This window comes from Cynara cardunculus (genome assembly GCF_001531365.2).
Source record: "Cynara cardunculus var. scolymus isolate 2C chromosome LG 15, CcrdV1, whole genome shotgun sequence".
Classification (NCBI taxonomy): Eukaryota; Viridiplantae; Streptophyta; class Magnoliopsida; order Asterales; family Asteraceae; genus Cynara; species Cynara cardunculus.
The window spans coordinates 2,667,876-2,685,683 of NC_037542.1; the positions used below are offsets into that span (position 1 = coordinate 2,667,876).

Here is a 17,808-nt window from a genome sequence, read left to right on the forward strand (position 1 = left end):
TATATATTTTTTTTCCAATAAAATAAAACCCATTTTATTTTATTTTCCTTGTTCTTTTTGTTTTCTAATTTATTTATTTACCTCATTTTGGGGTGTCACACCACATGCTTGCAAGTAAAGGCTGAACACCAGAAACCGTATGGTAGTTTACAGCCTCTTGAGGTACCGATATGGAAATGGGAGGAATTAACGATGGATCTGCTTACTAAACTACCGAAGACCCAACTACAACACGACAGTATTTGGGTTATAGTTGATCGATTGACCAAATCTACATTGTTCTTACCTGTCCGAGAGTCTTACTCTATGGATCAATGGGCGCGATTGTACAATGATGAAGTTGTCTTGCGACACGGTGTATCAGTGAAGATTATCTCTGATCGCGACTCTCGATTCACTTCTAATCTTTGGACTAGATTTCAACGAGAGTTAGGAACACGTCATGCATTTAGTATAGCCTATCATCCTCAGACCGATGGTCAATCAGAAGGAACCATTCAGACTCTCGAGGATATGTTACGCGCATGTGTCATAGAATTTGGTGGTAGCTGGGATACTCACCTACCCTTGGTTGAGTTTTCTTACAACAATAGYTACCACTCGACAATTGGAATGGCTCCCTATGAGGCTTTATACGGACGTAAGTGTCATACACCCTTGTGTTGGTAAGAGACGGGAGAGAAAGTTTTAGTTGGTCCCAAACTCATTCAGATAACTCATGACAAGATTCAGATTATTCGCGAAAGAATGAAAGCTGCCCAAAATCGTCAAAAGCCTTATGCAGATCGTCGCAAAAGGCCAATCGAGTTCTCGGTGGGTGATATGGTAATGGTGAAAGTTTTTCCTTGGCAAGGTGTACTTCGATTCCGAAAACAAGGTAAGTTAAGTCCACGATTTATTGGCCCGTTCAAAGTATTGGAGCGTATCGGAAAACAGGCTTATCGACTAGAGTTACCRRAGGAACTTAYGGRGATACACGATGTGTTTCATGTCGGGTACTTACGTAAATGCTTGGGTAAACATGAAGAGACGGTGCCCTTAGCCGAAGTCAAAGTAGATGAGAAATTAAGATACATTGAAGAACCAGAATCAATTCTGAACGAGAGAAAAGTAAAACTACGTAATAATGAAGTAGACTTGGTATTGATCAAGTGGAAACACCATCGGGGACCAAATTGGACGTGGGAGCGTAAAGATGAGATGAAGGCGAAATACCTTTTTTTATTTCCACAACAGTGATTTCGGGGACGAAATCCTCAAAATGAGGAGGTATTTGTAACATCTAATTTCTAATATGCCCAATTATTTGCTTAGTGTATTTAATTATTGGGTTAAAGATAACTTATGATTTAGTGGGAGTTTGGGTCTGAAGTTTTAGAATTATATTTCTTAAGAATATATTAGAGGATTTGGAAAATATCACGTCAAATAGATACGTAAAACGAATTTTTTTGGAAGATCTTTTCAGGAATATTTTTGTTGGATATTATAGATTATCTCTTTATGAACGTGTAGGCGAAAATCTCATAGAAAACGGAGGTCCGAGCGAAAAGTTATGAATAATTTAAGTATTTATGGTCAAAATGGGTACCTAGCCGGGACAACCCGGCCCAACTCGAGTTTTAGCATTATAAATTGGAGTTTTGGCCCATTTTTCTTGTCATTTAAGTCYAGAACTCACACRCACACTAGAGGTGCATTTTTCACACACATAGGCTCGATTCAACTCAAATCAAAGAGAAACTACAAGATCTTTGAAGGATTTGATCATCAAGTAAGGTATAACCCATTTTTTGCACTTGTTCTTGGTTGACATTCTTGTTATATGGATTGCATGTTGAGATAGAGTTAGGGTTTCATATGGGTTTGATCTTAAGTGTATAAAAGGAGTGCATTTTAGTGTTTTTGGCTTGAAATGATCATTAGATTCAAAAGATTATCAAGATTTATGCAAGTTCATCATATGAACTTTGACTTGATTAAGTCAATGATTTGGGAGATAATATAAATGATAAAATAAAGGTTGGATTTTGGTTGTTTATGTCAAATATGTTAAATTAAGTTGAGATTCAGAAGTTGGAATAATTTGGAATCAAAATGGTTTGAGAAAAATGTTTGAAAATGAGAATKTTGACTTAAGAATGCATTGAAAGTGTGCAGACTTTGAAAAACTGTATAAAATCATAGAAAAATCCAAATGAGGTCAGGCCAATTTTTTTAGTTAGATAATTAAGTCTAATTTATTTCTTATTTTATAAACAAGGCATGAATTCGAACTTAAAATGGGCAAAACAGTTCTGTATGCAGCACCTGTACATAGAAAATTACGTAAAGTGTTCAAATATGATATGTGTATATCATGAGTTTCTTATATTGGTTGCTTATGAGATTTTATGCATTTACTCCAGGGGATAATTAGAACATATTTTGATGCTTTGGAAGCAATCTAAGTGTGGTAGCTTGGACTTTCTTTGTGAGCTCATTTTGGAGCTTTTCGGTATTATTGTGGTTGCCCGGTGAGTAATATAGTTAATTGTTACATATTGATTTGAACATATATATTTTTTCATATGAATGTTTTTGGTCTTGAATGGAGTCACACGATCTTGATTTGTCTTTGATTCCATCTCTTGAGTCAATTCCTTATTACTATCTCGGTACATCGCTTTGCTTTCTGGATCCGGACTCGTTGTTTTGTTCCTTGAATTGTACGCTATAGTACGGGTACTACTTCGTGTGGTACACCGGAAGTTTATGGCAAAGTCAAGATCCCGGGTTGGACGGGTGAGACTTTCTGCGGTTGTGAATACTCATTGCTCAAAGAGGAGGAAGAGCAATGAGTAGGGAACCTTGGCACATACCCGGTAGAGGAAGACGGGCAGTGCGAGGTTTCCCGTAATGTATGATTCTGACTCGGACTTTGGCATAAGCCCGGGAGGTAAAGCACGGGTTGATGCACTGTCCTCGTTATGTATACCGATTCGATCTCTTGGTTCTTGATATTTATTGGTATTCTAACGTTGTTGAATATATTTGGTTGTTGATCCTATCTCCTTGTTGTATTGAACATCAATAGTATGGTATACAATGGTGATTTGAATATGGAATCCTATGATCTTAGCATCCGGTATGTAATTGTTCACTCGTTTTCTTGTAAGTTTCGGTTTGCATCTGGATGATGTCTTGAACTCTTTTATTGATAAGAGTTTATTATGTATGTTTACAAACATGTGCGATATTGATATGTAATATTTAACTATTTAACTCACTAAGCGTTGCCTTACCATTTAAGTGGCAATCTCTCTCAGGAAAGAAGACGGATAAAAAGAAAGAACCTGTTGTCTGACTCGAAGATTTATCGGGGAACTTGAAGATTTTGATCTTGCTTTTGGGTAAATAGTAGCTTATTACCGTATCTCATAGTTGTAGTAAGTGTAGCTTATATATAGTCTTGTTCCGGTTATAAATATGTCACGTATTTTTTTGCTACTTAATTCGGGTTGTAAGTAAAAATCCGTTATATCCGGTTTGGAATTATGTTTCGGGTGGTTTTATCACTAAAATAGAACGGATATTTCGAAGTTTTTTAGAAACTTAATATCCCATATTTTGAGGTTAATTATTTTATGCCCAGATCTGTGTGTTTCAATGGGTTGGTCCATTTTCCTAGCCTCTGGTCCTTCATGGCCTCTGGACCTTCATTGCCTCTGGACCTTCATCGCCTCAGGACCAATTCATCGCCTCTGGTCTTCTTCCAGACTTAGTCATTTCAGCAGCCTCTGGTCCATCGCCTGCCTCTGGACCAAATCATCGCCTCTGGTCTTCTTCCAGACTTAGTCATTTCAGCAGCCTCTGGTCCATCGCCTGCCTCTGGACCAATTCATCGCCTCTGGTCTTTTCTCCAGACTTAGTCCTTCATGGCCTCTGGACCAATTCATCGCCTCTGGACCAATTCATCGCCTATCTCTGGACCGATTGCTTTGACAAAAAATTTAGAATAATTAGGATCAATTTTGGTCTCAATAATCAATAAATTATATTTTATTGGAGATTTTATAAAATTGGTAATTTGGGGTTTGCTCAAGCGAGATGTTACAGGCACCGGTAATAAACATTTTTTAGTGTTTGGATAAACAACGTATACCGATGTCAAACCGGTAATAAGAAGTTTTTGACGAAGTTAAATCATTCTGATTTATAATAAATTGATAAGTGTTTTTGTAGAAAAGCATAAGTTGTTTCAAATAAACAATCTCAAACACCCCCTTAATGTACAGTTTTATAAGCTCGGAAAATTAAGATTAAGGGGGTGTTTGGGATTGTTTATAAAAACAACTTATTGACTTGTTCCGGTATGGTACCGGTAATAAGCACTTTTGAATGCTTGGATAAACAACTTATACCGATGTCAAACCGGTAATAAAGAGTTTTTGAAAAAGTTAAATCTATCTAACTTATAATAAGTTGATAAATATTTTTTTATAAAAAAGCATAAGTTTGATAAATGTTTTTGTAAAAAAAAAACATAAATTGTTTTTGGATAAGCAATCCTAAACACCCCTAACAATTTCAAATAATATTGTGAAAATGAATTTAGCCCGGTCCAACCCAACCCAAAACCTGACCTAAAATACCCACCATACGAAATCTATTAATTCATGATCAAGAAGAAATTGACCTGTTTGATCGACAAAGTCGGACGGAGAGATTAACAAAGTGATCGGTAGACCCCTGTTGGAGAACAGCAATCACTGCGGTATCCGATTCAACACCTCAGGCGTATTTATATCTGCACCAGGTATATACCACTATATGTTGACGTTGAAATTTAGATCTTTGTAGGTTTAATGGCTTTTGAACAGCTCCAATTACTTCAAATTGATGTGGATTTTTAGACATTTGAAGGATAAATCCATTTTTTAACTTCGATCTGCTATGAAGATGTAGTTGTTGGCAGAAAATTACTGATAATGCTTATAAGATGTGGTGATGCGTTGTTGATTGTTCCTTTTACCTGTATGTGTGAACTGTAAAGCTTTGAATCTGAGTAGCTGCCGTAGGTTACTGTGATCAATGCGGTGAAAGTCATATCGGGAAATGGTCATGACTCCCCCAAAAAGTAACTACTCCTGCCCCTTGTTAATCACGCTCAATAGAAACCCTGCATCTCCTTCCTCATCGGCGCCTCCCTCTTTTCCCCACGCACCCTCTCTTCACGACGAGCAAGTTCCCAGGCGACCTCTGCATCTCCTTCCCAACGACCTCTTTCCCGGTATTGATTTCTGCTCCCTTTTCGATTTCTCTTCTCTGTTCATCTCCAACTTCTTACCCAAAAATCGAATCAAATCCTTTTTTCGACGACCTGTAATGTTTGTTTGAATCCTCTCTGAGTTTACTCACTTCTATAGCTTCACTGCCCTTCTCTAGATCTCCTACACAGGATTTAGTTGGCGTGTTGGATCAATGAATATTCGTAACCTCTAGAGCTATTTTAGAGCATGAATCCACTTTTTTAAGTTGATTTTCCTTATTTTGGTATAGGTTGTATATGTAGATCAACAGGATAAGGTACAATGATCCTTGTATTTTGGTTTTTCTTATGGTTCAGATTTTCCATTGATGATGTCTACAGAGCATAGCTAGTATTCTGGTTGTATATATAGATTGTTGATAAATTGGTGTAAAGAAAAAATGGTTCAAGAAATAACAAAAACCCTTGTTGTCCTCTAAATTTAAAATTTCTTCTTTGGGATTGAATTTGGGAATCCATACTAGATCTGACCAACTACCCATCCTACCTCCTCTACGTTCTTGACGTTCTTGACAGCCCATCTTTGTCTCAGTAGTCTTTCAGTGGCATGTTTCGGTCCTCTGATGTATTACCACATCCCCAAGGGTTAGGCCCACCAGATTATTTTTTTTTCTTGCGACACGAGAATTCATGTCCGGTTCATTCGGAGGATGGATCTATAAGAATTCACCTATCCCTAACTCACTTCTTGGTCTTCGACCCCCTCAGTCACTACGAACGCCCTCGATAAGTGCAATGGGATGTGTGAATTTTTCGCCTATTTCTGTATTTTTTTTCGAAACGAAGAAAGGAAGGAAAAAACAAACTATAATTTGTAACTTGCTATCCTCTTATGCAAGATTATGGTATTTAACATCCAAAAAACTGCCAAATAAAATGCGTCCCAAGCCGAAACCGAATCCAATTTAATTGTTTACTTATTCAATTTCAATGAGTGAATTTTCAAGAATCTCGTCTCAATCATCATTTATCAGGACTCTTCGGCGTAAGTTCCTTGGCTCCTTCTTCTTGTTGCTGCATATCTCGTTTGTACACGTCTTCTCTTTGTTTTCGGGGCCTCTAGTAAGTTATAGACAGAGTTCGAAAAGGTCAAAAAACTAAAAAAAAATAAAAATAAAAAGATATGTAATAAAAATAGGATTCTAATCGATGAATCGTGAATAGTTATATGACAGGTAGGTTTTTGTATCGGATAACTACGCCCTCGAGCTCGAGGTTTTAATCTAGAAATGACTAGTCTTAGAATATAGTTGAACCAAAACACCTATTTTTTTGAGTGATCATATGAGCTCCAGGAATAGTCGGAGCCATACCCAACCGAAAAGGATGTTATCCAGGCGCATTTCAAGTAATTCTTTATTTCTTCATGTTCAAAAAAAAAAGATTGTTTAGAGCCGATGGGACAAAATCTCATCTATTCGAGAAATATATCGATCAATTCCGATTCTTTCTTTTTCTCTGATTGTGATCGAGTTAAAGAAAATTGTGGTGAAAAGTTTATCTTTTGGATGATTAGAGACACACACTATGTATCTGATGATTTGATTTTATATTAATAGTTCAACTAAATAACGCATAGTTCATACTCATGTGTAAAACAGTCTGTTTCTATCGTCAGACTGTTGATTCAGGGGGAAAAAAAGTAAACAACACATGTTTGTCCACCAACGAGTTTATCCATACACGACTTACTAGAAAATTTGGTAAACAGCCCCTTATTTGCATCTAATGTATCTTGATTCTTGTCATAAAATTACAAAAGGTGGAGGCTATGGCTGGCCATGATGATTCAGGGGCGTCCGGAAAGAAATCAAGTGAGAATGAAGTACCTACCTTTAATGTGGAGAATATGCAAAGCAACATGAAGGTGGTATACTACAGGTCAGTTTTATAACTTTGGCCAGAGGAATTACAATTCAGATCAGTTTTATGCCTTATACTATGCTTTCCAGCTTAGCTAGCGTTCAAACCAAACCAAGCAAATCCAGTGAGTCTATGAGGGTAAGAAGTACGCAGACCCTACCTCTACCCCGAGGGGTAGGGAGTTTGTTTCCGTAAAAACCCCAGTGTTCAATCATCCACAAAGTATAATCTACCCTCAGTTATTAATTAATGGGTTGAACCAGTAATTGGATAGCTTAACGTATGATTTATTTTGATGGCTCAGAATTGGAGAAGGCAGGGTTCAGTGGGGTGTTCATATGGGATGATGCTGTAGCAAGGGTAACTGTAGGGGAACTTGTTGCTGGATGGAATCCTTTGTGGAAATTTGTAACATGTGACTTGCTCCATCCCAAAATAAATGTTTACAATGAAAAAGGCACACCAGTTATAAAAGCATGTATTTTCTACACTTTTTAATTAACTAAATGACATTTGTCCTTAATAATCGAGGAAGTAATGAATTTCATCTCACAATTAAGGGTAGAAATGGGAAGTACGCACTTCTGAAATTAGAAACTTGTTTTAGGACAAACTAAAATAAATATGTGGACACTTATTTTGGAATAGAGAGAGGACCTCGGTAGTGAATTGGAAATAAGGTTTTGTAGTTTTCCAGGGGTTCCGTCCCCTTTTCCAAAAAAAAATAAGGTTTTGTAAATCTTATGAAAAAGTAAGCATTTACCACTGGACATTTGTTCAATCTTGAGCATTTTTGGTGGATCATGATCCGATGTCCTAAGAAGACCCTTCTTTGTACTGTAAACGAAAAAGCTATTTATATTTTTGCTTGGCAAAGGCTTGATTTAGCCAGAAGTCATATGTATTTGGTAATGTCTTCAAGAAATTGCTTATGGCTTCCTTTGACTACAGGTCACGATAATATCAACACAATAAGGAATGAAAACTTGATTGGTTTTTCTTCATAACTAAATAAGTGTAACCCCCTTCTTTTTCTAGCTAAACACTCCCTGTTTACTCCCTTGCAAGGGACTTTTAACTTTTTCTCTTTTAGTCCATGTCTTCATTGTATGGTTGTCAAAATTGATTGGTTTATGATTGGACGCTTACAACTCCGATAGATTCATAATGCAAAAGAGGCAGATCTTATTAGAGAATTGAAAACCTCTCTGATTTACCATCATATTGATGAATCTGCCTTGTTTTGGCATTAAATCATACTATTTGAGAAGTTTTATCCAAGATTTCATACAACATTTGTGTTGTTTTGGGGGATCTTTCTGTAGAGTTTACGGATATATAACTTATTAGTATCCACATGAAAAGAAAGGTTTCAAGAAATACAAATTACATTGTTATGTCGACACAGGTGCCTCACTTTGTCTCGCTAGCAAAGAAGTCATTCCAGATGACCTCTGGGAAAATTCCCCAAGAGAAATAAAGGGCACCATCGCCGACAAAAACACTATTTCAATAAACAAAGTTTGTAGAAATCTTTCTATCGAACTTGCAGGAGAAGTCTTTAACTTCCCAACGATCAACCAGCAAGACTCTGGTATTGATTTGATAATTGGCAATAACTTTTGCCAACTCTATGGTCCTTTTATTCAATGGCCAGAAATGATAGCCTTTCATCTTAATACTGAAATGGTTATTATTAAAAAGGTTACCAAAGCTTACAGCATTGGCAAACCGGGTTTTCTTGAATCCATGAGAAAGGATTCTAAAATCAAACAAATCCCAGGTACAAATATTACCCAGGAAAACTTAGATCGCACTTTTCTCATAGAAATAGACCTCTGGGAAAATTCCCCAAGAGAAATAAAGGCCACCATCGCCGACAAAAACACTATTTCAATAAACAAAGTTTGTAGAAATCTTTCTATCGAACTTGCAGGAGAAGTCTTTAACTTCCCAACGATCTACCAGCAAGACTCTGGTATTGATTTGATAATTGGCAATAACTTTTGCCAACTCTATGGTCCTTTTATTCAATGGCCATAAATGATAGCCTTTCATCTTAATACTGAAATGGTTATTATTAAAAAGGTTACCAAAGCTTACAGCATTGGCAAACCGGGTTTTCTTGAATCTATGAGAAAGGATTCTAAAATCAAACAAATCCCAGGTACAAATATTACCCAGGAAAACTTAGATCGCACTTTTCTCATAGAAATAGAAAAGTTCAGAACTATAGAAGAGACTTTAGACAAAGTCTGCTCTGAAAACCCCATTGATCCTCAGAGAAAAGTGCGAATGGTGGCCTTTATTTCTAGTGAATGGCTAATGAGATGATAGCATTTTTGTCATAGATATATGTATATTTTAGTTTAATACATCGTTAGGACGCTTACTTTTTGTGTGTTGCATTTATATAAATTATATATTATGTGAACTATTCTGGAAAGGTCTAGTGAAATCTACCATTCAATTTGGTTAATGATTCATGAAATGAGTATAACAACTCTGGGTTTGGTGTCAACTCGCATAGCGGGTTGGATATCCAGGTTAATAAAAAAAAACACTCTAGGTTTGGTTAAAATCTTCAACCACGTTTCTTCATAGAAATCTTGGTGTATTTCTATTGATTATTGTAATGTTTTTGTGGGCCATGCAGTCGAACATTTATGTCCATCATTGGTGGAGTGATTGCTGGAATTTTGGGATTTACCGGCCTGATGGGCTTTGTGGTTTATGTACTTGTCATGGCTATTACGTCCGTATGTCTAACAGCCAAGGCAGGTTTTTCAATCCATTCATACTTTGATAGCTGGAATAGGGTTCTCATGGACGGCTTTCTAGGCGGCCTTTTGGTAAACTTCTCATATCTTTCAGTTCTTTTCTTAATTTTCAATACCATCTGCTAGATTTGTATAATAACCAGCCAACTATGTCTTTTTTGCAGTCGTTTGTGCTGTTCTGGACGTATCCTTTTATTCTTGCTCGTTTTTCTTTATCACACTCGCACAGAAATACCACATGAAATTTTTTCATATGCACTCCTTGAGTCATTCTGTTGTTGGCTTGAAAGCATGAGAAGCATATTTCCATTTTCCACGCTTGCTTTCTCGTTTTTTTTGTGTCACAAGTTGGGGTCTTCACAAAGCAACCCCTCTACCCCTTGGGATAGAGAGAAGGTCTATTTGGCTTTCTTATATCTAGTCCAACTTGCGTTGAGGAAAAGCACACACCTTTTTGTAAGGTTTGACTTTGTTATATCGAGTCCAACACCCAAAAAGATGTATCTGGCTTTATTACTAGTATGTTTTTGATATATACCTTGACCATGGAAAAAGGTTTGCTTACGATATCGTGCATATCTTCTAAACGTGAAGCAAGTTGGGTTTCCGCAGCTTTTCGGAAGAAGTTAGATAAAGAAGCTGTTATGTAAGGTTTTTATATATGATTTTGGCACTTACGGTATGACTTGTTACTATGCTCTCTTTTTTATTGCTAAGTCGGTATTTGATTCTGGTTATTGTTGCAAGATATTTGATTCGTTTAGGTTTTCATAAGACAGATGAACTGAAAGCCCAATTTGGGATCGGAGTTTGATTGAGATAAGAGACAAGGATGGGTACTTAAGCCCATAACAGCTCTTGTACCCTACTCCAAGTGATCCTTCTTTTTTAAGCAAATTGTGACGGTAAGAAATCAGTATTGATAAACTCAGTGGTAACAATTGTTGTGTATGTTTGATAAACACATCAAAGCTTCCAAACCCCTCCAATTTTGAATCATTCCACGAGATCCAAATCCAACAAAACAATTCTATCAAAAACAAATGTATATGTTACATTTGATTTGTAGAATTAGGTTAGATTTGAAAGGATTTGGAATTGAATTTCATTTTAATTATAGGTTTAGGGGTCGTTTACCAAATACTTGCCCGGGTAAGTTAACACTAAGTCATATTTCCTTACCGGATGAATATGGTAAGGACCAAGAATCTTACCCGGTAAGTGAGAACGACGACTCTTACCACGGTAAACGCTTACCGGGTAAAATGTTGCATATGATACCGTTTTGGTGGACTAAAATCTTATCCTGTAAGTAAATGATAGTGTTAAATTTTACCGATAATTGTTTGGTAAACGGCCCCTTAGTTTGAAGGATTTCCTCATTATAAATCAATAAAATCCCACATTTTGAAATTGCATGGAGGTGGTTAGTATTTCAAGGGATTTCTATGTAATATTTTAAATATATTAAAAACATTTATTTTGTAGTAATCAATTAATAAAAAATTAATATTTTTATATTTTTTAAAAAAATGGAATTTTATTTCATTTCAAATTCTACAAACAAAATATAGCAAAGGTTTCAAATTCTTCTGATTCTAATCTTACAACATCACACCAATGATTCTAAATCCTCTTAATTCCAAATCTTTTCACATAAATTAAATCCCTTAAAACCATTTCATCAAACCAAACACCTTACTTTTGGTCTGATTTTTAGAATTTAAATAAATTTGAAGGGATTTGTAATTCAATTTCATTTCAATCTCATGTTTTGTTTAAAAAATTGTTTGGATTTGAAATCCCATAGACATGGGATTTAATTAAAAATCTCATAGGATCAGTTAGGGGCTGTTTACCAAATTTGTTATTAAGTCGTGTATGGATAAATTTATCTGTTTGGATAAAAGGGTGTTGTTTACTTTTTTTATTTGAATCAACAGTCTGAATAACATAAATGACCGATTTACCTCCAATATTAATTATTTGAACATCAAAATAGAAAATCATAAAGAGGTCGACGAAGGGGTGTCTTATCTGGGAAGGAGGCGGTGTTTTAAATAAGGGGTAGGGTGTTATTTTTATGGTTGAATGGGTCAACACATCATTTCTATTAGTGCAATAAAGCCGTAAGTAAACAACCCAAATGAACTGTGCGAATAAGCCAGATAGACCAATAAGCAGAGTTAAACCACAAGTAAACAGTCCCTTAGTATTTCATGAGAGGACTTTGCAGAAGTGTATAATAATGTTTTATAATATATTAAAAATATATATTTTATAATAATCAATTAATAAAAAGATAATCTAATTACTTATCGTTATTTTTATACAATTATTTATAAATAATGAGTATCTTAAATCATTCAAACCAAATACACTAAAGATTTTAAATCGTTCCAAACTCTTCACGAAATTCAAAACCAGTTCATCAAACTAAACTTCCGTTTAAACTAGGGGTTGTCTTAATAGTTCCATTAAAATACCATTTCTGAATCGTTAAGAAATGAATCTTGTTTAACAAAAAAGTTTACCTCTTAATGGTTCTAAAACCCTTTGAATGATTTTATATCATAAATCTCTCTTAACCATAAAGAGCCTTAATTTTATTGTACACAATTACTAAACAATTATATTTCATTTCACATTATATTATGAAAGCCTATTAATCATTCTGACCACGTCATTATGCACCAAATCATTCAACAATTATCAAACAACTCCTAGTCATATTTCAATATACTAATTTGATAAGCATGTGGTGAACTTATTATGACTTTGACCAAGTAATATACGAAGACAAACACTTTATATCCTCATAAATGAAATGTGAAAATTAAATAACTTTTTAGAAAAAATGTTTTTTCTATATACAATTTGCGTTAAATAAATGGTTAGGTTTGTAGATTGACGACATTCAGGCCTTCGTCTCAACCAATGGGTTACAACCTGCCAACCAAAAACAACAAAACAATTAAATTCATCACAACCACAATAAATATATATATATATATATATATATAAATTAATTAATTATTTTATTACAATAAAAAGGACGGCCCATTTGAGTTATACAACTTGAAGTTACCATAATGCCCCTTCCAACCCTCCCAACTTTCCACAATTTCAGCCTTTTGGTATCTCTTTGCCCAATCCATCATAGCCAAGGTTACACTTTTACCAAATTCTCCTTTTGCATTTCTTCCATTAAATTATTTATTTATGATTTTCTTTCAATTTATAAACAATGCTAAACCAATATGCAACACACACCTCAGCTCATACATTTCTCCCCTACCCTCAGCTCATAACATACATTTCCCCATTTCATTCCATACTCATACTCAACAAAATCAAGCATTATAAACAAAGACAAGAACCAACAATTTCTTCACAAAATCCATATGCTAAAATGCACTTCAGATTATCCAATCATACATACCAACAACAAAACATCTCTCATCTTCTAAAACATCTAAAAAGAACTGTCATAACTTACAAATCCAACATCACAAGTACCATACTTTCTTTAACTTCCTAAAACTTTACCATTCTTCATATAACTGCATGAAATGGTGGTAGTAGTAGTAGTAATAGTAGTAAACAACACAATGATGAACCATTTCTACCCATGGAATAATTGTAACATAAAGCTATAGAGAGAGAGAGAGAGTTGGACCTATGTATTGATGATTTCTTGCCAACCTCTCATCGCTTGGATGGTCTGTCGTCATCCTTGCCATCATCATCGTCATCATCATCATCAGAGTCGTCTTTGCTGGACCTCTTTCGCTTTGGTGGGGCTTCCACTTTCCCACCATCATCATCGTCCTCCTCGTCCTCTTCTTCAAGTTCTTCATCGACGCCATTCTCTTCTGGCTCAAAATCACTAGCATCTTCCTCGTCTTCTGGATTGGCCACGGGTCGAATCAAGTATTCAGTTCCCATATCCTCCTACAAGCCACATAAAAGTTGTCAGCTACAACAATGATAAAAGAAACAAATATGGAATACAAACAGAATATTGCATCAGACACATAAAACACATAAAGGAGTTCCAAAAATCCTTTAAAAGAGAAAACAAGAAACACAGGCATACAAAGAACGAAAATTACATCATTTTAGATCAGAATCTGCATAGGGAAAAGCTTGCGGCACAGCCAATGCTTTCTTACCTCATACATAAATAGAATGTGGATTCTAACATAGTTTATAGAAAGAAGCTAACAGACTGATATAATGGATATAAAAGAGCAATCAACCAATAACAACCCCAACACAAAAACTAAGCTATACCCGTGTTTGTCAATTCATAAATCAAATTAAGAATCTCTATCTAGTTTCAAGAACTACGAATATGGCCAAATAGGAATCGTGTTTTCCATGAAATGTCAACTAAAGACGAAGTCCCATTCATGTTGCTGTTAGAAGTTTCAGACCGATAAGCTCTTCCCAAATCCAACGGCAACACAAACAAGTTTTTAAGATAATCTGGTCTAATATATAAATTTAACACCGATAAGAGGATGATTCGTTTTACAACGAAAGATGCTTTTCAAACTAGATCACGGATCACTATAGCGAGTCATATGGTTTACTACACAAATTGAATCATACAACTGAAATCATCACCAGTATGGTCCAAACCACAAGCAGTTTTGACAACCATGACTAGATCTAAAGCTTTGCCAGAGAAAACAAAGCAACAAGCACCAAACTCAAGAGAAGGTTGCTAGAAAATGAAGCATGAAAGCTGCAGTGAACCTGAAAATTACCAGATCCAGGTATTCTTTCAATAAGTCACCAAATTTATCAAAAACCAAAAAGAGTTCATAGTTGATGAACAACTTAAGTCAATATTGATAAGAACAGAAATTTTGATGAAAAACTAAATCAACATGGAGATAAATTGTAGCTTTTAACTCATAAAAAGAAAAAACACATCTAAAAATAAATGTAAATCTATCTCTACGCTTGTTTGCAAATAGAAGCATAAAATCATCAGATCTAAACCAAAATTTCACAAAAACTATCAGCAATGAACTAATTACTAATTAAAGTTAATAAACTAATTACTAGGAAATTTTAAAACGATTAATTAAAGTGATGATAAATATACCTCCTCTGGTTCATCTTCTTCCTCATCGTCGTCGTCGTCGCTATCTTCACCGTCATCGTCGTCGTCATCTCCATCATCATCTTCATCCTCTTCGTCATCCTCGTCGTCATCTTCAACTTCTACCGGCGCAGCCGGTGGACCACCGCCTGATGTCTGAAAAACCTCCTGCACGTCATCGTCATCTTCTTCTTCCTCCTCTTCCTCACCATCATCATCATCTTCGTCTTCACCGTCATCCTCTTCAACTTCAACTTCACCATCAATTTCTACAGTATCATCAACAACAATTGCTTCAATATTATCGTCACCTTCAAACTCCAACTCTTCTTCGATCAACATCTTCATCTTTGAAGATAATTCACAGCAAAATTCTCTTCAAAATTGCAGGAGATAGATGATGATGAGCGGAAGGAGGGGAGTAGAGGGGGTTCTTCGTTCTTCGGAGTAGCTCAACGTAACGTATGATCTGGACCGTTGAATCCTTGTTTGACGAGGATCAATGACGAGGAATTTAATCGGACGGCTAGTATGATGAGTGAACCTTGCGGCGCCTCTGTATTACGGGGTCACGTGATGGTAACTAGGGTTTTGTTCGTAATTCTCTGGCGTTGATGAACCAAAGGAGGGTAATTTTGTCAATCTGCAACAGTCAACTCTTCTAATGGACCTTGACCTAACAGGCCCGTTCGATATGGGCCCAGCTTCAACTAACCACAAAAGAGATGGCCAAAAACCGATCTCGGATCAGGCCGGGCCGGTTCTAATCGGTCATAACCTTTCTCATAACCGGTCCCGGTTCTGGTCGAAAATGATAGGACCGGTCAAAGTACTTCTTAACCGGTTATGGGCCACCGGTCTCGGTCCCAACCGGTCCTTGCATTAAAAAATAAGATTTTTTTTAATTTTTTTAATAATATATATTTTTAATATATTATAAAATTTGCAATTGGGTCACTCAAATACACTTTAAAAATGCGTTTTAATATAATTAAAATTACGTTTTCTTATAAAAATACATTATAAAATTATTTAAAAATACATTTATTTATAAAATTATTTGAATTTTCGGGCCGGACCGGGCCGGTCCATAGTCGGTCCCATAACCGGTCCTGGTCGATCTTGGTCCCACGAAACTACCAAAAACCTCAACCAGTCCTGGTTTTCGGTCCCATAACCGGTCTTTACCGGTCCCGGGCCAGGCCGGTCCTTTGTCGGTCCCGGTCTCGATCCTCCGGCAGTCCCGGGCGGGGCCGGGCCGATTTGGCCATCTCTAACCACAATACTCCACTTATTAGATAAACTACAATTTTGGACCCTATGATTTACATCCAACTACGAAAGTCATCCCTAGACTTTAGTAAGTACAATTATCATCCCTACTATTTACATTTTGCTTTGAAAATAGTCCCTTAAATTTAATACCGTTAAAAATCCCAGTTAAATGTGGGATATTTTCGTCCTTTTAACCTTTTTTTGTCCTTTCATATTTTGTCTTTACTCTAACCATAGACCACAAGAACCAAGAGTGTGGTTTTCTTTTTTATTTCTCCTCTTTATATATAAAACTAGTTGTGTATCTGCACAATGCGGCGAATGTAGAAATTTAACTGTAAAATATGAATAAAGCTTATTTGCAATGAATATAGGATACCGGTAGAAATTCAAGTACTTTGAACATTGTTAACTATGCCATTAGATGATCATTTCATTCCATATGGAATATTAGGGGTGAGAAGGTTTAAAAAATAAACGCACAAAAAAAAACATGTCTTGGAGAAATTACATAATTGTCATTCATCAACTCTTATATCTCACAATCTTTCATGAGCCTTGCACTTCATGATATTGAGGAAGTACTTTTTCATTAAGGGAACCTTTTCAAAATATTGCCGTTGGGTTCATGAAAAACAAGGTGGTGAAATTGGGGTGGTTCTTCTATTAGGGCAGAGTACATACATATGAGATGCATTGCTCATATTCTTAATTTGGTTGTACAAGATGGATTGAAATTAGCAGATTCATCAGTTAAGAAGATTAGGGATTACATTAGGTGGGTGAGGGGTTCTCCATCTAGGTTGAAGAAGTTTAGAGAACTTGCAGAATTGCTTGAAGTGAAAGAGAAAAGTTCCTTATGTCTTGACGTTCCAACTAGATGGAACTCCACGTATATGATGCTTCGAACCGCAATAGGTTACAGACAAGTTTTTGAAACGTATGAGAGTAGTGACAGCGCGTTACATTTGGATTTGGGAGATTCGCTGCCTTCATATCTTGATTGGTTATCTGTTGACAGCCTGGTCATATTTTTGAAGACATTTTATGAGATGACAATTAGAATTTCTGGCTCATTTTATGTCACCTCAAATTCTTTCTTAACCGAGATTTCAGATTTGAGTTGTATTATTGCCGATATGTTACAATCTACGTCAAAAGTTGAAGAGGTATGTTTATCTTCCTTTAATATTTCCTTTACTATTTACTTATATTTGGTTGCTTACTAACTTTCTGTTTTTGATTTATGAACAGGAAATGGGTGTTAAAATGAAAGAGAAGTTCAGTAAATATTGGGGTGATCCAGATAAGATGAACTTCATCATATTTTTTGGCAATATATTGGACCCTAGAGACAAGGTTGAGTACATGCAAGTCCAGCTCAATCAAATGTATGGTGAGGATCAAGGTAAGTCATGCTTTGAAAAGGTAAAGTCTAAATTGGATATGTTGTTTCAAGAGTA

The 17,808-nt window shown here is 35.8% G+C and overlaps 2 protein-coding genes across 3 annotated transcripts; one reads left to right on the plus strand and one right to left on the minus strand.

Moving 5' to 3' along the window:
- The first annotated feature begins 4,634 nt into the window (after positions 1 to 4,634).
- Positions 4,635 to 10,822, plus strand: LOC112528316 (ER membrane protein complex subunit 6). The gene is made up of 5 exons (XM_025139317.1): positions 4,635 to 4,798; positions 7,074 to 7,192; positions 9,831 to 10,026; positions 10,119 to 10,138; positions 10,510 to 10,822. Exons 2-5 carry the CDS (start codon positions 7,083 to 7,085, stop codon positions 10,538 to 10,540), a joined length of 357 nt encoding a protein of 118 aa, XP_024995085.1. The 5' UTR covers positions 4,635 to 4,798; positions 7,074 to 7,082; the 3' UTR covers positions 10,541 to 10,822.
- Positions 10,823 to 12,728: 1,906 nt separating this feature from the next.
- On the minus strand, positions 12,729 to 15,651 carry LOC112527772 (nucleolin-like). 2 transcript variants are annotated; one of them, XM_025138568.1, is made up of 3 exons: positions 15,074 to 15,650; positions 13,634 to 13,908; positions 12,729 to 12,903 (listed from the first exon to the last, which is right to left on the minus strand). In XM_025138568.1, exons 1-2 carry the CDS (start codon positions 15,416 to 15,418, stop codon positions 13,663 to 13,665), a joined length of 591 nt encoding a protein of 196 aa, XP_024994336.1. In that variant the 5' UTR covers positions 15,419 to 15,650; the 3' UTR covers positions 12,729 to 12,903; positions 13,634 to 13,662. The 2 variants fall into 2 exon arrangements, with proteins under 2 accessions (XP_024994336.1, XP_024994335.1); XM_025138567.1 differs by lacking the exon at positions 12,729 to 12,903 and having other exon boundaries at positions 13,327 to 13,908; positions 15,074 to 15,651.
- Between the last annotated feature and the right edge of the window lie 2,157 nt (positions 15,652 to 17,808).